The 22,869-nt window shown below is 43.5% G+C and overlaps 1 protein-coding gene across 4 annotated transcripts in view; it reads right to left on the reverse strand.

Annotated features, from left to right (window-relative positions):
• The window catches only part of HERC3 (HECT and RLD domain containing E3 ubiquitin protein ligase 3), a 143,908-nt gene that overhangs the window by 102,112 nt on the left and 18,927 nt on the right, over positions 1–22,869 (reverse strand). For all 4 annotated transcript variants that reach the window (XR_011378348.1, XM_008267611.4, XM_008267612.4 and 1 more), the window contains one exon: positions 20,342–20,596. Coding sequence is in view for 3 of the 4 variants with exons in the window: in XM_008267611.4 (XP_008265833.1) it covers positions 20,342–20,567 (226 nt within the window). In the remaining variant the exon portion in view is untranslated. The remainder of the gene's footprint in view (positions 1–20,341; positions 20,597–22,869) is intronic.

A 22,869-nucleotide genomic window follows, 5' to 3' on the forward strand; every position in this document is an offset into this window, starting at 1 on the left:
TGGAGACAAAACAATTGGCAAGGAGACAGATGGCTACAAAGGGGCACAAAATAAGTGTCTGAGGTATTATGATTGTCATAACAGTTAACTCTCAGGGACTGTCAAAACTCATTAAACTATACACTTACAACTGGTGAATACTACTACATGTAAAATTATCTTTCAATAAAGCTGATTTTAAAATAAGTCATATACAATAAGAAAGAGTTTGTCACAGATATGATTCTTTGTAGATATGAGGGATGAAAAGATAAATAACCCATTGTTTTACACTGGAGTCCCAGTGGACTGAAGGGAGAAGACACAGAATCATGGGGAATGATGTTCCAGCAGCATCACCCAAGAGATGGGTGCAGATGGCTAACAGGAGCCCCCGACAAGGGCAGCAAACCCAACCCAATCTGCCAATGGAAAACAGTCAGGAAAGGCTTTTGGGAAGATGTACTACTACCCAGATGTACCTTGAATGACAAGGAGTTAGTCATTCATCCATGCATGCCTTCAAAGTGACACAAACTCTGCAACAGGAGACAGATTTAAAGATTAAATTACAGGGCTGGCGATGTGACTTAGTAGGTAAGGTCACTGCCTGCACTGCTGGCATCCCATATGGGTGCCAGTTCGAGTCCTGGCTGTTCCACTTTTGATCCAGCTCTCTGCTGCGGCCTAGTAAAGCAGAAGATGGCCCAAGTCCTTGGACCCCTGCACCCATGTGGGAAACCCTGAAAAAGCTCCTGGCTTTGGATCAGCCCAGGTCTGACCATTGCAGCTATCTGGGGAGTGAACCAATAGAGGGAAGACACCTCTGTCCCTCCCTCCCTCTCTCTCTACCTCTGCCTCTTAAATAAATAACTCTTTTTAAAAAAAGATTAAATGACAAAGAGATAATGCCAATGGTGAAATAATGGGCAGCACATGATGAAAGGACATAGGAGGAGGAACCACACCATCTAAGCTGGCCCAAGGAGAGTAGTTAATGTCCGCAATGGTCCCTATGTGGTGATTCATAACAGAAAATGAACATCAGGGGCCGGCATTGTGGCACAGCAGGTAAAGCTGCTGCCTGTGACAGGGCATCCCATATGGGCACTGGTTCAAGTCCCAGTTGCTCCACTTCTGATCCAGCTCCCAGCTAATGGTCTGGGAAAAGCAGAGGAAGATGGCTCAAGTACTTGGGACCCTACACCCACATGAGAGACTAGATGAAGTTCTCTGGCCATTGCAGCCATCTGAGGAGTGAACCAGTGGATGGAACATCTCTCTCTCTTTCTCTCTTTCTTTGTAACTAACTTTCAAATGAAAGAGGGGAGGGGAGGGGAAAGGAGGGGACAGAGACAACACAAGATGAACATCAGAAGCCCTGGGGATCTCTCTAAACAAACACACTTTGTTCCATTCCAGCCACCTGAATCAGAAAATTTAGGGAAGATGACCAGCAATCTATTTTGAAAAAGCATTCAGGTGATTCTGATGTAAGAACCATGGAGAACTACGGTAAGACACTCGTTATACACATGGAGTAGCCACTGTTGCAATAACAGTAAGAAAAAAAAGCAAGTAACAGAAAAGAAAGCAGCCAGCATTTACTGATTGTTTTGTACATGCCATGTGTTGTTATAAGGGCATTACCTCTTATCTCAATCTTCACAACCCTATGAGACAGGCACTCTTATGAACAGATGTGCATTTTTAAGGATCTCTCAGACCATCATACACTGCTACTAAAAATATAAAACAGTCCATTCCCTCTGGAAAGCAGTCTGGGAAATTCTTCAAAACTGTAAACATAGTTACTATATAATCCATCAGTTCTACTTCTAGGTATTTACCAAAGAGAAATAAAAACACACACCCACAAAAAACTGCACAAATGTTCACAGTAGCATTAGTCACAATAGCCAAAAGAAGGATCTACTCAAAGGTCCACCAATTGATAGACATATAAACACAGTATGGCATATCCATACGATGGGTTATTTCAAGCTAAAATACTAATTACTAAATACAGTAACTTTTATTTATCATGTTTTCAAGTATCATCTCATTTACATAAGATGTCCAGAATAGGCAAATCAATGGAAACAAAATAGATTAAGGTTGCCAGGTCTGGAAGAAACAGTGAATGACTGCAAATGGGTATAGGATTTCTTTATGCAGTAAAGAAATTGTCCTAAATTGATTGTAGTGATGATTATAGATGATGATCTGTGAGTATAGGAAAAAATTCACTGACCTGTACATATTAGAAAGACAAATGTATTGTATACAAATTATATCTCAATAAAGCTTTTATCAAAAAAATTTTTCAGGGTGGAAAATTGATCCCCACTTGAATTAGCAGACTGTCATGGCAATGAAGAGCAATCAGCTACTTCATATATAATCATATTGCTTCTAATTTTTAAATATTCAAAGTTTTAGGATTACAAAAGAAATCTTCAAACTTACAGGACAGCAATAGTCACCACATTTGGGTTCATAGCACCAATAGTGTATTCCCAATGGATTACACAAATATTTCAAACCGAAAAGCATATTAGGACAACTGCTTCAGGAATGCAGGCAGAATTTCTAAGTGTGACCTTTCTTTCTCTTCACTTCACACAAGCAAGACATGTAGATCACTATAGGCCACCAAGCAAATACCTGATATCAGAAACCATGAACCACTCCAGAAAGGAATTCTACATAATATAGCAAGGAAAAGTCAAAGGCATATAAATTTTTTTTAAAAGTTTGGGTTTAATTTTATTCATACAAAAGTGATTATATGTTTCTTAAGTTGTTTCTTTTCAAAATATAATCATTCATTTACTCAAAAAATACTAAATGTTACTCTATGGGGATACAAAACAATTCCCTAACTTTCATGGAGCTTTTTAAACAAATGATAGAGACATGACACCAAGACAGAAACAGAGAGACAGAGTCAGTGTATATCAGATACAGATACACACTACAGAAAAACATAAAGCTAGGAAGGTAGATAAGATGCTTGGGAGGGTAGGAAATATATAAGGTAGTAAAGGGAGGAAACTAGATACCATGAGAGCAAGGAGCTGTCGGTAGTGAAGTCATCAGTAACGTAGAAACCAGAGGAAGATAGTTCCAGTTTAGGGACTAGCAAGTGTGAACGCTTTGGAGATGGACAATGAGGTCAGAAGAACACAGCATGTGAGGGGAAGAGCAGTTACAGATGAGCTGGGAAACCACCAGAAGATTTTGAAGGGAGAATAAGATGACTACTGTGTGGAGAGGAGTCAGGGCAGAAAAAGGCTGAACACTCAGTGCCTACTGCAATGCTTCAAATGAGAGACAATGGTAGCTGGACCAGAGAGGCAGAAGTGGGATAATAACCTGGCGTATAGTCTCAAGGTAGATCCTACATAGATGGGGAGTTCTCCTGAATTACAAGTGCAGGGTGAAATACAACAAGATAAATTAGTGATGACTCTACAGTTTTGGAACTGCTATATACAGGTTGGAGAAAATAGGGTGATAAATAAGTTTAAGGGAGAAAATCAGTTTGGCTTTGGTTATGCTAAGCATAAAGTTAAGATGTTAAATACATACCCAAGATGAGAATTTAAGGGAACATCAACTCTGAAACTTGGTGAAGTTGAATCTAGAAAAATTTGTGACTCAGTAATATAAGCTTTGTCCCGAGACCTTCCATTATATGTATTCAACCCATTTCCCAGAGAACCAGTAGCTTTCTCCATTATTTTACCATTAACACTACTGCAATGAGCACGCTTAGAAATATTTCCTCAACATTCCTATTTGCATAAGTGTCCTAAAAATGGAATTCCTCATTCAAAAGTATGAACATTTTAATTTCACCAAACACAGCCTGTTGAATTATAAAAATTGTAGCAGCTCACACTTCCTGAATCAGCACATAATGGTGCTCATTTTTCTACATAAGTGAGCACTAGGTATTATTCACTTTCATTTTCTGTCAATCAAATGGATGACGAAAAATTACTATCTCATTTTAACATTCATTTCCCTGAACATATTTGCATTCCTTGGCAATTTGCAAGTACTCCTCTGTAAGATATCCATTTTATTACATGGTTGCTTATCTTTTTATCAATTTAAAGATATTACACTGTATTAGAACTATAAAATCTTTACCTAGCAAAGTCTTTTGGTTTTGTTTGGGAATGTCTTATGCAATAGAAAATTTAATTTTCATGAAAATTTGCCAACTGTTCCCTGTATGGCTTCTGGATCACAATCTTACATTAGAATCCTCAGGGTTCTAAACACATTCCCTTAATATTTTTCTATTTTTGTAATTTTCTACATTTCTATCTTGCACACATCTGAAACTTATTTTAAAATACAGAGGGAGGGAAGGAGTCTAACTCCACACAATAGGGATATTAATTAACTTTTCATTACTACAACTAAAATATTCGAAAGGACATACCTACGAAGGAAGATTTACCTTGGTTTGGTTTAAGGTTTTGGAGGTTCACAGTTCAAGATCAGGTGGCCCCACAGGTTCAAGCACCTGGTTGGGCTGGAGTATAGTGGAGGGATGATCTCATAGGGATCCAGGAAACAAGGAGTAGTGAGGTCCATCTTGGGTTTTATAACCTATGCTCTCTCAAAAACTACCTGCCAAGGACATGCCCTCAACAACCTTAAGACCCATTAGGGCCAACTCCTAGATGCCATATTTATTCACTTTCATTTTCATTACATTTAATTAAATCAAGACTCCAATCTGAGTCCATTTACCATTAGCATAAATCCATTAACTATGAAGACCAAGCCCCCAGTACAGGAGCTTCTGGGGAACATCTGCAGAATTATACAAACTATAACTCCAGAACAGCCAATTATACCAACAGTATTAAGTAGATCAGGATTTTCCACGAAGCACCCAGTTATCAAATGCTTGACTGACCTGTGCAGCCTTGCTACACTGATCAGAAATACAATCCACATAATAGCCTAAGTCAAAGTACTCTAAAACTTTAATATAAACATGCAAAGAGCAGTGGCATACAAATTTCAGAATCAAGAATGCTGTAAAGGATGGGGAATGATAGTAGTATAGGTAAAAGAAGACCAAAGCATGGCTGCTTCTTGACTTGTGGCTCTGCCCTCACCATGATGGCCAGCCCAGAGGATGCAGCACAGAAATCTTTGGCTCCTCTCTCCTGTCACAAATCTTTCGCTGGTTGGTCCCATCCACTGGCACTACAGCAGTCTGGCTGTACACACAGGGGTTAGAAGGAGGTCTATAGGCTGGCGCCGCGGCTCAATAGCTAATCCTCTGCCTTGCAATGCCGGCACACCAGGTTCTAGTCCTGGTCGGGGCGCCGGATTCTGTCCTGGTTGCTCCTCTTCAAGGCCAGCTCTCTGCTGTGGCCCGGGAGGGCAGTGGAGGATGGCCCAAGTGCTTGGGCCCTGCACCCACATGGGAGACCTAGAGGAAGCACCTGGCTCCTGACTTCGGATCAGGGCGGTGTGCCGGCCGCAGCGGCCATTGAGGGGTGAACCAATGGAAAAGGAAGACCTTTCTCTCTGTCTCTCTCTCTCACTGTCCACTCTGCCTGTCAAAAAAAAATTTTTTTTTAATTTAAAAAAAGGAGGTCTATAGACATCTGTTTGGCTGGAATGGGTGTGCCTTGTCATCACCTCCAAAGTCAATGATTCATTCAAACTGCAGACACATTTGGAATAGTGTTAGTTGTTTTCTGACCTGAAATACCTAAACCTAGACAGTTGAACAGTGATTCCTAAAACGCCATAATGAATCAATGGCAGTGAAGGGTTGGAATGAGTGTTTTTGTGTTTTTTCTTGAAGTCATACAATGCTAAGGAGAAGAAATCCTGTGTCTAGAGACCCTGCCCAACCGTTAGTGAAATGTACTGGTACCCTCCCCCAACTTAATCCAGGCTTGGTGATGCAACAAAGAGAGAGTGACAGCCAGACCCAGACACACACAGACACACACATCTTATCCTTTCCTAATTACATGTCAATTTCAAAAGACAAAAAACAGCTACTTACAAGACCTTCACCAAAGATGATCCCCCTCCATGAGAAGGTAGCAGAGGCTTTATGACAAATTAGAAAACAGTGAAGGAGAAGACAGGTAGATAGCCAATCTTAATTATACCCTCAGTGACCAATGGGATGGTAATGGTCAAAATAACTAAAGGCTATTCCCCCAGTATCCCTATACTGCAATTACTAAAGGCATTCATCAATGTTTGTCTGCTTAAAGCTATATTTAGGGAAGAATGAAGAACAGAAAGGTGGAAAGAGCATAGTGTTCATAAAGACACAGCAAAACACCTGCAACTTCTCACTCACATCTACCCTAATTTAAGGCTCCCATTCATTCACTACTTCAATAGTAACAACCCTCTATGATAAACTCAGCCTTCGTTCCTTCTGGTGAGGAGGGAGGAGAACTTCATGAGCAAGCTTAGAAGGAGCGCCACCTGCACTTTTCCCACCCTTCCCTTCTCACTACTGTATCCTCGACACTCTAGCTATAGCAGGACCTGGCCAAGAGGCAGCATTCGCTGCCAGGTTCCTCCTCCTCCATGAGGGAAACCAGGGCACCTGCTGCCTAAACACATCATGGCCCACACCTCACTGTACTCTCTTAATTGGCTCTATGCCCAAATAGGCTCTGTGCAGACAGGCAAGGTGCACAACCTACTTCATCTCACCACAATCAGCACAGCTCACATAGCTCCATATCATTTCCAAACCACTAAACCAAAGATCTACTTCATACGATAAAGTACACGGGTCTACTGCAAATGTATCTGAAGTGCAAAAGGTTTATTATCTGTGAAGGGCTCTCTGTAAAGAGTAGAAATCCAGAGCCAAAAGACCCTCTTCCTAGCAGTACAAACCATCCCAAAACTGAATAGGCTGAGATGCAGTCATGAGGAGACCTCAGACACCCCTAGTATCTGAGTACTCTCCCTCCCTTTCTGCCACCCTCTCTCTCTCTGCCACCCTCTCTTTCTGCCACCCTCTCTCTCTTAATCTCTGCCACCCTCTCTCTCTTTCTCTCTGCCACCCTCTCTCCCTCTCTGCCACCCTCTCTCTCTCTGCCACCCTCTCTCTCTCTCTCTCTGCCACCCTCTCTCTCTCTCTCTCTGCCACCCTCTCTCCCTCTCTGCCACCCTCTCTCCCTCTCTGCCACCCTCTCTCCCTCTCTGCCACCCTCTCTCTCTGTGTCTGCCACCCTCTCTCTCTGCCTCTCTTTCAAATAAAGAAAAAGACTTTACTTTAAAGAGTAGTCCTCAGTGTGCCCTAATGTTCACAGTGGCCTAATGTGACTTCTCCAGCTTTGCAATTTTTTTACGAAAATGCCAGAGGCAAGGTTAACTATGGCAGAGATAGTTTGCACATCCATATTTGAACAATTAATTTTCAAAGAGAACCCAACATATGCAAAGTACTTTTACTGGGATCAATAAAAGACCTCAAAAGTTTGAAAATAGTGTCCTTTAAAACTCAAAATAAAATGAACATAAGTATGAACTCTCTTAAGCACCCTAGCTTACAACATCTCCCTCTCCCAAATGTTCAAATGAAATCATCCATTAGATCCTAGAGTATTAATGAAGCCTATAAAGAATGAACATGAGGCTGACATGATGGTACAGCAAATTAAGCATCCCCTGTGAGCAACAGTTTGAGTCCCAGCTGCTCTAATTCTGACCAAGCTCCTTGTTAACGCAAATGGGAAAAGCAGCTGAAGATGGCCCAAAAACTTGGGCTCCTGTTGTCCACAGGGGAGACCAGGATGGAGTTCTTGATTCTTGGTGTTGGCCTGGCTCAGTCTGGCCATTGAGGCTTTTGAGGAGTGAACCAATAGAGAGGATCATAATTACCCTGCACCCCCCATTTCTCCTTCTGTTATTTTGCCTTTCAAATACTTTTAAAAAGATCAATACAATTATGTGTATGTCTGCGCATGCATGTGTATAATGAATTAACTTGTTAATGTGCTAGAATAGCAGGATCTAAAAACTTGTAATGGAAGATGCTAACAAATATTACTACTCCCACAATAAACAATAGCTAGCACTAACTAAGTGCTTACTGTGGGCCAGCATCATCCTAAACATCTGACCTGCAATTTCCTGTATCTTTCTAACTGTAATAAGTTGATATCATCACTACCTGATTTTACAACTAAGAAAACAGACACAGGTTAAGCAATGCTCCGAGAGTCACACAGTTACTGAATGGCAGAACTGGCATTCTAACCCAGGCAGTCTGGCTCTAGAGTTCATGCTCTCTCTCATTCATTATAGACTCCATAATTAGCTAATACTCTCAATTAAAAATATTATCAGTTGCTGTGAGTCATTTAATAATTATAATAGACGTTCAACATATTTTAATGAGTGACAAACTCATTCAAAGTCTGCAAGGATATGAGTATATCCACTGGAGAGTTAGCAATGCTAACTCAACATTATATGCTATCAAAGGGCATGTACTCAGAAAGGCTTACAAGGAATTCCATTCTTGATCTATCAGTTAACTGGACAGATTCCACCCAGAATGATGTATTAACAAACAGTCTATGTATCCTAGATCTATCAGGATCACAGATTACCAGTCTTCACAGGAGGTCATCAAAATCACCAAGCTACAAAAATCACTAGACAACACAAATCAGAATGAAAGGGTGGACTCCCTAAATCATGGAACATCCCTGGAGCCCTGAAACCATCGCAGAAACTCTCTCTCTTCCTTGGAAAAGCAGCAGTTCACTCTTTCCCCAAGCTGAGATGTCTAAGATTAATATGAACTTCACGTGCGGGGGGAAATAGAAGATGATACGTTAGAAAGCAGAACTCAGTACTGTTGGTGACCTTAGCCCTCTTATTCAGACACACTTAGGACCTTAAGCACTTGTTTGACACACCATGGACTATACTATATAAACTTTACAGGTGTACCTTCTACCGCCACCTAGTCTATAAACTCAAAGCGTGAAAGTGGCACTACATTTGTGTTCTACCAGTACCTAGAATAAATGAGCCCAGTAGTGTAGTCCTTCAGTAAACATCCACTGAATCAATGGCTGAGTTAGTAAATAACTCAAGGAAATAAAGGAACAAAGAGCAAGAGACAACTTGTCAAGCAAAATAGATCTCCTTGAAATGTTAATTATCATGTGTACTTTTGCCCAGTACTAGCTGCTACTAAAAAGAGCATAAAAAGTAGGCCAAACTATGCTCTGATGCCTTTAAAGATAAAAGGTACTAAGAAACAATTCCCTTTTTATCAGAGTGCCTTGATTGTACTTGGTATTTAACCAATAAGTTAGAGTTCAAGCCTCAAGGTGGTAAAGTTTACATCCTTTTAGTTCCTTCCCTTAGGACTACGTGAAAATTAAATGTAAACAAGAAAAATGATTTGAGAACAAATTCTATAAAGGACTTCCCAATTGGCCTGAGCTTAGAAAGATGGCCATGGAAGGGCTGGTGCTGTGGCACAGCAGGGAAAGCTGGGGGCTCCGCTTCCAATCCAGCTTCCTGCTAACATGCCTGTAAGAGCAGTAGAAGATGGCAAGTGCTTGGGTCCTTGCCACCCATGTGGGAGATACAGACGGAGTTCCAGGCTCCTGGCTTCAGCCTGGCCCAGCCCTGGCTGTTATAGCCATTTAGGGAGTGAATCAGCAGATGGAAGATTTCTGTCTCTCCCTCTAACTCTGCATTTTAAATAAATCTTTTTTATAAAGAAAAAAAGATGTTTATAGTCAAAATTCTAGGATTTTTACAGTCAGAGCCCCAATAAGACTCAAACTCAATCCCCTCCCCCCTTTTAAGATTTATTTATTTGAAAGACAGAATTGTGCATGGTCATGCTTCAGAACATGACTAAGCTTTTTAAGATTTATTCATTTATTTGAAAGAGTTTACAGAGAGAGAAAGAGAGGGAGAGATAAAGAGAGCTTCCATCTGATGGTTTACTCCCCAAATGGCCACAATAACCAGAGCTGAGCCAATGTGAAGCTGGGAGACTCTTCAGGGTCTCCCATGTGAGTGCAGAGGCCCAAGCACTTACTTAGGCCATCTTCTGCTGTCTTACCAGGTGCATCAGCAGGGAGCTGGATGCAAAGTGGAACAGCCACGTCTCCAACTGGCACCCATATGGGATTCCAGAGTTGCAGGCAATGAATTAACCCACTGGCCCCAAGTCTGGCGCCTAAATTCCCTTTCCTTTTCTCCTTTACATATACTTCAGATGATAATAATACTGACCTACTTTGCTGGGCTATCATGAGGACTAATCAGCTTAAAAATGGTAAGCATGACAGAGATGAAGAAAGCTTATCATATGTAGAGTTAACCACTTTTACAAATAATAAACTCAGCCTCTTCTTTCACACTGCAAATAACCTTGATAACTTAAAAACAATACTGTACATTTTTAAGTCATAAATAATACTTCGTCATTCACATTAATAAGTATGCTTGTTAATAAGTATATACTCTAAAATACTCAAATTATGAAAGAAAATGGGCTCACCACTGTAGTCTAAAATAACTTGATTAACCACGCAGAAAATAAAATTATTACATTACAGTTGCTCCTGGAACTTAGACCTAAATGAAAAGGCTGTCCTGGCAGCTACTACAGGGGGCAACACAGCCCATGGGTTTTATTTACTGTGGTTATCGCCTCATCAGAAAGGGATGTGCTGCCTCCTGGACCACCTGCCAGCCCTAATGAAGAAGGGATGGGGCCCTCACCAATGCAGTGATGTGATCTGAGTATTTCCTATGGCATCTTCTGCCTTTGATATCAGAGTTATGCCCGTGGAAACATGCACTTCAATAACAGGAAGTCATTACAGAACTTCTTCTATTTCCTTTCAGCTCAGCTAGTTTGCTTTTGAGCAAGAGCTGATTAACATGACAGAGTTCCTGCCTCCTTCAGATGCCCTAGAGCAACCCGATAAGCTCACTGAAAGCTGGGCTCCTACCAAGGTTAGCAACAACGATGGTTTTTTGAGAACTGAGGCTTCAGAATGTTCTGCTTTATAAAGCCCATTTATCAAACAGCAGGCGAGCTGTTACATATGGTGATGGGCACACTTACAGAAATACTTAGATTGAATGCAAAATGAGAATGTGAAACAGATTAAATAACCTGCAAGAAAGAGAGAAGCTAACTCAGGAGGAAGTAAAAGGAACCAATGATAGATATGAATCAAACAGGGTTGCTTAGAAATGTTAGAGCCTGCTTATAATTTGTTAACCCTTGGGGTTTGCTATGAAAAGGTTTCCTGGAATGTCTGTGCAGAATTTTTTTAAATTTAACAGAGTCAAATTAGATTAAACAACTGTACCAACCACAGTTCTTGCCTACTCAACCTAGAAAGAAAGGTTAGAGGACACTTACATAAATTCAGACCCCTAGTAACAGGATTAATTTATGCTGAAGTCCCAATAACGAAAATCAGAGTCTGTTTGAGGAAAGGAGAATTATCTGTCCATTTAAAATTGAAGAGTAGTGCTTACAATGTGGCTGTGCAGGAAAAAGAGGCACAGTGAACTGTGGTTAAAACGTGAGGCAGAGGATGTTTGGCACAGAGGGTAAGATGCCCCTTGGGAGACACATATCCCTTATCAGAGTGCTTAGGTTTCAATTCTGATTCCAATCCCCATTTAAGCTGCCTGCTAACGCTGACCCTTGGAGGCAGGCAATAGCTCAAATATTTGGGTTCCTGCTACCCATGTGGGAGACCTGGATCAAGTTCTCCATTTCTAGCTTTGCATGGCCTAGTCCTGGCAGTTGTAGGCATTCGGAGAGTGAACCAGCAGACAGGAGACCTCTTGTCTTCTTCCCATCCCTTCACCATCTCTCTGCCATCCAAATTTTTTTTAAAGATTTTATTTATTATTTATTTGAAAGGTAGAGTTACAGACAGTGAGAGCTAGACAGAGAGAAAGGTCTTCCATCCACTGGTTCACTCCAAAATTGACCACGACAGCTGGAGCTGAGCCCATCCAAAGCCAGAAGACAGGAGATTCTTCTGGATCTCCCACATGCATGCTCAAGCACCTCGGCCATCTTCTACTGCTTTCTCAGGCCATAGCAGAGAGCTGGATTGGAAGAGCAGCAGCCAGGACTAGAATTGGTGCTCATATGAGATGCCAGTGCCATAGGCGAAGGATTAACCTACTGTGCCACAGTGCTGGCCCTGTCATCCAAATTTAAAAAACAAAACCAAATACAATTTTTTTAAATTCTGAATTTCTTTTCCCTGGGCAAACAATTTCTATTTTAGTTTAATAAGAGACTACAAGATTGGGACTAGCATTGTGACACAGCAGGCAAAGCCACCACTTGTGATGGCGGCATCCCACATGGGCATTGGTTCCAGTTCTGGCTGATCCACTTTTGATTCAGCTACCTGCTAATGCACCTAGGAAAGCAGCAGCAGGTGGCCCAATTCTGTGGACCCCTGCACCCATGTGAGAGACACAGAAGCTACCGGCTCCTGGCTTCAGCCTGGCCCAGCCCTAGTCATTGCAATCATTTGGGGAGTGTACCGGTGGATGTAAGATTGTGTTTGTGTGTGTGTGTGTGTGTGTGTGTGTCTCCCTCTGTGCCTTTTAGATAAATAAAATTTTTTTTTAAAAAAAGATGCAATATTTAATGTTGTTATATCACTTTAGTTAATAAAGTATCATTTAGGGAAAAATTCATGTTTTGTTTGTTTTATTTAAAGAGGACAGCACACAAGTCTTCTTTGAGGCCAGCTCTGACTCTGTCTTATGCAATTATGAAATGAATCAATGGACAAAACCATGAAGAAATTATAATAATCCTCAAATGCCTGTAGTCACTGCAAGGATTTCCGATTTGAGAGACGAGGTAGACACTAACACGTGAGTACATGCGTGTGAAGATGAAGAAGAGTCTTACAGGAGAAGAGTTTTTAGGAGAGTTATAATCCTTTTTTTAAAAAATATTTTATTTGAGAGGTAGGGTTACAGACAGTGAGAGGGAGAGACAGAGAGAAAGGTCTTCCATCTGCTGGTTCACTCCCCAAATGGCTGCAATGGCCAGAGCTGTGCCAATCCAAAGCCAGGAGCTTCATGCCAGTCTCCCATGTGGGTGCAGGGGCCCAAGCACTTGGGCTATCCTCCACTTCCTCCCAGTCCATAGCAGAGAGCTGGATTGGAAGAGCAGCAGCTGGGACTAGAGCCCGTATCAATATGGGATGCCAGCGCTACAGGCAGAGGCTTAGTCCACTACACCACAGTGCCGGCCCCTATAATCCTTTTTTGAAAGGAAGACACTGAGTTTACATGGAATGATAATAGTCTCCAAATGAAAAAAACTCTCTGGGAATCTCAGGGTGCCCTGCCCTGGCCCCTAACACAAAGGTGTGAGTCATGGGCACACCTAACCCAGCCCCCTACACGACCTGGCACACTGGGGACTGGGAGCTGCATAACTGAGAGTCTCAGCATTCGCTGTGTCCTTGGCACGCCCATCCCCACCAGAGAGACACATACGTAAAGTGGGTCATAGAAGGAAAGTACAAATATGAGAGGAAAACAGAGAGGAAAACACTGCAGCCTTGGAGGCAACAACAGCAATAGTAATCATTGGCTATTTCCGAGGAGGAAGAGAAAGGGTCTCCGTGACCCATGACCCTTAAAGTCACTGTGGATTGCTTTACCTCTGCTGTGCCTCATCTAGCAAATGCACCCCAAAAAATCAACTCAGGTGCCTCACAGCTGTACAAGTTAGAGATGAAGCTAATCAACTGGCAGCTGATGACCGCCTGGGCAGATGAAGGCGCGTGGGTATGTAGACTTCCTGCCAGCGGCTCTCCTCCACTTGGCTGCCTCTCCACCACCACCTGGCTCCAACTTTCCTTCCCCTCAACAAGGTCAGGATGGAGTCATTTGCACTTTAAAAGGAAAAGTTTCACAGCAAAGAAACGAACCTTCCAGACATGTGCTACACATCCATACCCGTGCCGGTGAAGGCTCCACTAAGACTGGAGATGGCAGCAGTTCCTACAGTGGGTGTTGGCAGACGGGCGTTATGCCATTCGCAGCGGTACCGCGAAGCAAGAGAAGGAAATTCGGAGTTTTCCACTTGTGTTCAGAATAGAGGTAGACCACCACAGGATTAACTCAGACTTATTTTTCTCCATATTCACAGCACCTCAGAGGAAAGAGGCACAGCCTCACTTCTTTAAAATCCTTCCTATTTCACAGGCAATTGATCTGGACAGTGAAGTCAAGTCACAGGCTCACCCACTCCCCACCAGGAACATCCTCTCTTGGGAAAGGGGCCTTCCATCACGTCCCTTCCTCAACACCACAGAAGCTCCCTGGGGACAGACTGCTGAGGGCCAGGGCCAGCGTGGACTGCCTGGGGCAGAGCCTGGCTGCCACCAACTTCCCATCCAGCCTGCAGCTCTCCAAGGCAGGGCTCTTCCATAAGGCACAGAGAAAACAAGCTCATTCTTTTTCCCATTCATTAAAAATACACCCAAATGGTAACCAGATTTAGAACACACCTACCAGTGAAAAAGAGAGGGAGGGAGGCACCCACCCACACAATCTTGCCATTCAAACAGGCACTATGTTCCACAGCCGCAATGTGCAGTTTGTAATTAACAGACAAGCTTAACCAATGGCAGGAATTTCTGGAATGTCTTGTAATTTACACTAGAGGCTGGCTTATTACAGAGCTAGATCGCAAGCATGGGCTAGACCCCCTGGCTAAATCCATGGCAGTCCTTGTGGCACACCTCTCTTGGGTTTCTTGCAGTCACTCGGCACTGCCTATGGCATGCAGCTGCAGGACAATTGAGGCTGTGGTGTGTAGGCCAGCACCAAGTGACTACCCTGCTATGGCTCATTCACAACCAGGGCCCACCAGCTGCCTGACACCAGCTCCATGGAGCTGTGTCACAGGCTCCACTGGAGAAATGTCAAACGGCAAGCAGACGCACTCTCTACTGCAGCTCCAATAGAGCTTTGCCATGGCTGTACTGTAAGGTGTGTTTCTCTCCCACCTACCACAGCAGGTGAGTCCTCTCACCCTGGCTGCTATGTCCTAGGTGTGTGAGGAGGAGTGTCTGAGCTCCAGGCCCTGCCTGACAGACAGCCAAGCCACAGAGAAGGAGGGCAGCCTTCACAAGCTGCAGATCACTTTGCAGAGTCTGCTTTCCCATTTGTAATTACTTGACCAAGAACTACAATGTTGGGGCCAGCATTGTGGTACAGTGGGTTAAGTTGCCACCCGAGATGCCAGCATCCCATGAGACTGCTGGTTCAAGTCCCAGCTGTTCTACTTCAGATCCAGCTCCCTGCTAACGTGCCTGGGAAATCTGTGGAAGATGGCCCAAGTACTCGGACCCCTGCCATCCATGTGAGAGCCCTGGCTGAAGCGCCTAACTTCTGCCTGGCCCAGGCCTGGTTGTTGCAGCCATTTGGAGAATGAACCAGTGGATGGAAGATCTCTATCTTTCCCTGTAACTCTGCCTTTCAAATAAACAAATAAATCTTTAGATTAAAAAAAAAAAATACTCGGGGCTGGCACCGTGGCTCACTAGGTTAATCCTCCGCCTGTGGCGCCAGCATCCCATCACCGGCTGTAGCGGCCATTTGGGAGGTGAACCAATGGAAGGAAGATCTTTCTGTCTCTCTCTCTCTCTCACTGTCTATCTGTCAAATAAATTTTTAAAAAAATACAATGTTAGAAAAAGAAGTCTCTTCCCTTCATAGGAAAGGGACTGAGGCTCAAAGATAATAATAAGAAACTTGCCCAGGGCCACACTCTTATTTCCTGACAAATAAAGGACTAGACCATAGTGTTCAAACTCCCAACTCAGGAATCTTTCTCTGTAACTCCAGCAGAGAGCTGAACTGGAAGAGGAGCAACTGGGACTAGAACCCAGTGCCCATATGGAATGCCAGCACCGCAGGTGGAAGATTAACCAAGTGAGCCACAGCGCCAGCCCCTCAGGTGCGTTTTTAATTCTCTACGATTTTATGGGTGTTATTAATACTGGAAAAATCATACACTTATTGCCATTGCTCTTCTGTCAGCTCATGTGGGGACCTATGTACTCTAGCCATGGGGACCCTTCAGTATGGACCTCAAGAATGAGGCTTCTGATCGGGGGCTCACATGAATCAGCAGTGAATGTTGGCATAGCTGATGTTTAGAATATTCACTTAAGAGAGTGTAGACAGTTCTCTCACCATCAGTACTATGTTGGCTTCCATTTTTTAGTACCTGTTGGATGCTAGACTCCCAAAGTACAATCTTCAAAGAGGAAAAACATGAAAACTCTAAAATGTTAAACAAAAGCTTTTGACCACTTTTTCTAGGGAGCAGTTAAATGGACAGTTAGTTTGGCAAGAGAATGAAGACATTATTTTGGGAAAAAAGGTGATCTAATTTACCCAACTCAAGAAGTTTTATTTTCTGGTGCCTTTTGAAAGTGTATGGAGGCCGGCGCCGCGGCTCACTAGGCTAATCCTCCGCCTTGCAGCGCCGGCACACTGGGTTCTAGTCCCGGTCAGGGCACCGGATTCTGTCCCAGTTGCCCCTCTTCCAGGCCAGCTCTCTGCTGTGGCCCGGGAGGGCAGTGGAGGATGGCCCAAGTGCTTGGGCCCTGCACCCCATGGGAGACCAGGAGAAGCACCTGGCTACTGCCTTCACATCAACACAGTGCGCCAGCCGCAGTGGCCATTGGAGGGTGAACCAACGGCAAAGGAAGACCTTTCTCTGTCTCTCTCTCACTGTCCACTCTCTGTGTGTTAAAAAAAAAAAAAGTGTATGGCGCCATGTTGTCATTCTGTTTAAATTGTTAGTTTGGTTTGACTTTCTACTTTACTATTTCTGCTTTTATGGAAAATAAGTACATCTTTTAAGGAAAAAATATTTTTAAAAAAGAGCGCTCCACCCCCAGCTCTCCCTCTGTCTGCTCCTATAGGAGGCGCTTCTGGTCGTCACAGGTTTGCAGAGGCAGGACGAAAAGTAAACACAGCACAATTTTTTTTTTTTTTTTTGACAGAGTGGACAGTGAGAAAGAAAAAGAGAAAGGTCTTCCTTTACCGTTGGTTCACCCTCCAATGGCCGCTGTGGCCGGCGTACCACGCTGATCTGAAGCCTGGATCCAGGTGCTTCTCCTGGTCTCCCATGTGGGTGCATGGCCCAAGCACTTGGGCCATCCTCCACTGCACTCCTGGGCCATAGCAGAGAGCTGGACTGGAAGAGGGGCAACCGGGACAGAATCCGGTGCCCCGACCGGGACTAGAACCCGGTGTGCCAGCGCCGCAGGCAGAGGATTAGCCTATTGAGCCACGTTGCCGGCCAACACAGCACAACTTTGAAGCACTCACCATGAAGACACAGCAGTAAGTAACTGACAAGCTGCAATACAAGGCCAGAGACAGCTTTCTGCTAATGCACCTGGGAAAGCAGCAGAAGACAGCCTGTGTGTTTGGGTCCCTGACAACCATTTGGGAGATCAGGATGGAGTTCCTGGAACCTGGCTTCAGGTGGGAGAGTGAACCAGTGGATGGAAGATTTCATCCTCTCTCCTCCCCACTCTCTTTCAAATCAGTGAATAAATAAATCCTAAAAGAAGATTCCTTGGAAATCTGAAAATAGATCTACCACATGACTCAGCCAGCCCACTCCTAGGAATTTACCCAAAATGAAATTAGTATATGAAATCATTATCAGTACCCCCATGTTTATTGCAGATCAATTCACAATAGCTAAGATATGGAATTAACCCAGATGTCCATCAACTGTTGACTAAAGAAAGTGTGGGATAAACTATGGAATACTACTCAGCCATAAAAAAAGAATGAAATCCTGTCTTTCACAATAAAATGGATGCAACTGGAAACCATTATACTTAGTGAAATAAGCCAGTCCCAAAAAGACAAATATCACGCTTTTCCTGACCTGTGGTAAAAAAGCACAAAAATGTAATGTATACAAGCAAAATTGACATTTTGCGAATTATTTTTTACAGCCCTTGTCTCTACTCTCTACTGTTGAGGAATGGTGTTCTTCTTATTACCGGAAATCTTTACATAGTGAAGGGTTAAGCTTATGGTTATAAAATAAACCAAAAGCATGCCATTGTAAGAATTAAAAGAAAGAATAAGAAAGGAAGGAGGAGAGGGCAGGGGGGAGGCTAGGGTGGGGAGTATCACTGTGCTCCCAAATCTATATATATGAAATACATGAAATGTGTTCACCTTATATAAATTTTTAAAAAATGGGGAAAAAGAAAGGAAAAGGCTGGCCAGGGTGTGTCCTCATCCTTCAATTCCCCCATGGAAGGGAAGGCCTCAGGACCGAGACCTGCCGTCAACCCTTGGAAGCGTCTGTTCTGAGATACTGGCTCTCACTTGGGGAAACAGAACCAGGTCAGCTTGAACGGGAGACAGGGAAAGGAAGCCTTGGTTTTTAATCTTTTCCAGTATGAAGACTATTTGTAAAAGTCAAAATCTTTTGCTGCCTCCTTAGTTGTTACATATTATATTGCTGCATTATATTTATTGGTAAAAGGCATAATGAATAGGATTTGCTAATTTATGAATGTGTGGCACTTTTAACTGAATTTTTGTTTTGTAAACAGCAGGATCATGTGAGATCTGTAGGATTAGGGGCCTTGTACATACACACAAGGTGTTGGCCTACAGGTGGTTCTGCCAAGCCCTTTGTTGACATCAAGAGTTGGGGACACACAGGTGAGGAATTCCCCAGCTAGAACAGGGGGTACTGCTCCTGGCTGAGCAGACCTGATGGGCTAACTCACAGTAGCATCCTGGGGCAGAGAACGAGGAAGTGGGGGTACACAAAGCCCACCTTACAATTTTGCTCAAGACAGGCCCTATAGCCCTTTACCCAATGGTCAGCACAGAAAGTAATGATTACAAATGAACACTGGCATCTGTGCAGGGTTACCAGGGAGCATGGTCATTTACTGAGAGAGAGAAGAAACTTGAGCAAAGAGGGAGATGGAAGAAAGTCCACCCCAATCCCAAATGTACTTGCCTAAATGAACACAAAAGAGTAAAATCATCTAGAAAAAAAAAAAATAGCCAAGTGGTTCTTTTAGCAAACTTCAGTTCCTAAATCAGGCCTGATGAAAAAGACCACATGTAACAAAGAAAATGGCAGACAGCCCCTCTCTCCCTTCCCCCATGCCAGTGCAACAAATACAGGGTCACAGTTAAGGCCCTACCCTGGCATCTTTCACCACAAGGAGATTTACTTAATTTATTTGGCAGGAAAAGACAGTTAACTCATCCGCTAGTTCACTCTTCAAATGCCCACAACAGCCAGGACAGGAACAGGCTGAAGCCAGGAACCAGGAACCGAATCCTGACCCAAGTACTTGAGTCATCACCTGTTACCATCCAGGTTGTGCATCAACAGGAAGCTGGGTCCCAGAGCAGAGCTAGGACTCGAACGTCTTAATTTCTACACCAAACACCTGCACCAAGGAGACTCGTCTCAACATCACCAGAGTATCTCATAAATCCGTAAGACACAGGTAGTGAGAGTCAAACTTAATTTTCTAAGAGGAGGAAAAATAATTGAAATCAACAGGCTTTACATACACATGGCACCTGTTATAAACAGATAAAAAGCACTAACAATTAAGGAAACTGATTAGCCCTTAGCTTTCCAGCTTCTCCTCTCCACTGCCCTCTCAGTCTCGGCACACTGTTCAGTGTGCCCTGAGCAAGTACTGCCCCTTCTATCTGTACCATGGATAGACTCGGCATGCAGGAAGTGTGCTGTTCCTGACACAGTCAGTCCCTCTCTCTCTGACACCAACGTCCTACTCATCCTTCCCACTCAGCCCGCCTCCACCCCCAGCATATTCTTCAGCTTACTGCACACACACATCCTCAAAGACCTGCCACAGGGCATCCATGGCGCCACCTCAACACCGTGTCGCCTTCATCCTTCTCTCAACAGCAGGCACGGTGCTTAGCACCAAACCATGTTGCAGAAACAAAGGCATGGACAGGTCATTAGGAGCAAAGCTCCTGGTACTGATGAGTGTGACCTATTGGCAAAACCACGACCACTCGGTGTTCACTTACGGGGGAAAATCTGTTTCTCTAACTCTGAACTCACTAGTTACTCCCCCACTCCCTCTCCAGTAAGATGAAAAAGGTCTGTTTTTCTCTCAAAAGGCAGGGCTGAGACACCAAGGTGGCCGACAGTAGGGAAGACCTGAAGACAGCCGCAGAGAGAGGCGGTGTGCCTCCCCCGCTCCCTGGTAATCGGGCGGGCTGGAGGACTCACCTGGCTTGTTGCCTTCCCTCTCGTGGCCCAGCTGCCCCTTGGTGTTCAGGCCGCACGTGTACACCTCTCCATCCTCCAGCAGGAACACGGAGTGGTTTCCTCCACAGGCCACTTCCTTGACGCTTCTGTCCGCTATGAAGCCACACACCTGTGGCTCGGCCACAATTCCTTGCAGGTTGCTGCTGATACCTGGCTGGCCCAAAGACCAATATCCCCAGCATAACATTGTTCTTATCCTTCAGAGAATCATGTAGCCTAGAAGAGAATTGTTTAAAAAAAAAAAAAGTTAAAATCAAAAAAATGTTTAAAAGCAGGTCAAGAGGAAGTCAACTTGGGTAATGAATGTAACCAATTTGCACCACAGCTCTCTCCTAATATTCTTCAGGTATCTTGCATGGCAAAATAAAGCACTCTAATTTGCTGAACATAGTTATAGAATGTAATGATGCTAAAGCATTGTTTCAGTAAGAGTCTGAAATTTAAGCAAATTGTTTAAAACGAATGAGTGAACACATCCTGTGGTTTGTATGGCACTACAAAGCAGCCCTGAGCACAGGAGATTGGCAGGAATGATCTCTGTGGACCATTAAAGGAAATAACAGTTTTGAAATGACTCTCATGAGTAATTTTGCCTTATCCTTTATCAAAGCACCTTTCCTTTGAATGTCCTGCTTATTTAATTATGAAAATTTTTTGAACCAATTAACTCCCATTGTTAGCTTGGTTAGTGGTATCTCACCACTTGAAATGATAAAGGGGAAAAAGTGTTACCTTCTCTGTCATCCTCTCTTACCCACAATGTTCAGGAGCTCAGTCAAGCTTCAGTTCCTACCTGAGGATTTCTGGGACCATTCCAGCGTGCGCCAGTCTGCATGCCCCCAGCATGGCTGCCGGAGGCCCTCACTGGTAGCCTTCTCTCGCTCTACGACTGAACTCCCCAGCAGATTTTCATCTCCACCAACGGAGACCACAGTAAAGCACAGACTTCTCCCATTTAGCAGAGCCTTGGTTAACTTAGGGTTGATTGATTAGAGCTGACCCTAGCCTCGAGTTTCACTACCTTTTAAAAATTCATGCTTCCCTTTCATACCAACAAAAACAAAAATCTCGTCTCCCTCTACCAGCTCACATCCACAAAGACGGCCAGATAATAAGCAGCGGTGACGATGTGAGAAACTGGAGCCCTCTGACGTGGCTGGTGGGAAGTTAACATGGTGCAGTGGCTTTGGAAAGCAGTCTGGCAGTTCTTCAAAAAGTGAAACAGAGTTAGCAGATGATTCAGCAGTTTCACTCTGGGTATTCTCCCAAGAGAACTGCAAAAATACATCCACACAAAAACGTGGACGAGAATGCCCCCAGCAGTGTGAGTCAGAATATCAAAAGGTGCCACCAACCCAAAAGTTCGTCAACTGATGAATAAACACACGACAGAGTAAAGCCACACAGTGGAGGAACCATGAAAACATATTAAGTGAAAGAAGCCAGTCACAAGAGACCATATAGATTCCACTAACATGAAATGTATAGAACAGGCCAATCTCTAGGACAGAAAGTAGATAAGTGGTTGCCTAGGGCTGCAGGGAGAGAGGGGAATGGTCAGCGACTATCTGCTTCCTTTGAGGGGTGGTGAAAATGATCTAAATTGAGACTATGGTGCTGGCTGTATCATTTGGTGAATATATTAAAAACCTCTGAATTTCACCTGGCTCCTGGCTTCAGATCGGCACAGCGCGCCGGCTGTGGCAGCCATTTGGGGGGTGAACCAACGGATAGAAGACCTTTCTTTCTGTCTCACTCTGCCTGTCAAAAAATTAAATATAAAAAAAAACTCTGAATTTTACATTTTACATGGGTGAATTTTATGGTATGTAAATAGTATATCAGCAAAACCTTTTTCAAATATTTACTTGTTTTATTTGCTTGAAAGGTAGGGAGACAGAGAGAAAGAGAGAGAGAGAGAGGGAGAGGGAAAGAGGGAGAGAAAAGGGGAGGGGGAGGGAGAGGGAGAGAAAGAGAGAAAGAGAGAAAGAGAGAGAGAAAGAGAAAGATCTTCCATCCATTCTCTGGTTCACTCCCCAAATGCCCACAACAACCAGGGCTGGGTCAGGCCAAAGCTGAAACTCCATCTGGGTCTCCCATGTGGGTACAGGAACTCAAGTACTTTGGCCATCATCTGCTGCTTCCTAGGATGCACTGTGGCAGAAAGCAGAATCAGAATAGCTGGAACTTGAACCAGGAATTCTGATATGGGATACAGGCTTCCCAAGTGGAGTCTTAACCATTGTGCCACAAGCCCATCCCCAATAAAGTTTTTTTATAGTTACATAAGAGGAATAGGTTCTAGTGTTCTATAGCACAATAAGGTGACAATAGTTCTCAATAATTTATTGTATATTTCAAAATAGCTAGAAGACAGATGTTGGAATGTCATCACTACACAGAAATGATAAATGTTTGAGGTAACAGATACACCAGTTACCCTGATTTGATCATTAGACATGGCATACATGTATCAAAATATCACACCT

Source organism: Oryctolagus cuniculus, chromosome 8 (genome assembly GCF_964237555.1).
Source record: "Oryctolagus cuniculus chromosome 8, mOryCun1.1, whole genome shotgun sequence".
Lineage (NCBI taxonomy): Eukaryota > Metazoa > Chordata > Mammalia > Lagomorpha > Leporidae > Oryctolagus > Oryctolagus cuniculus.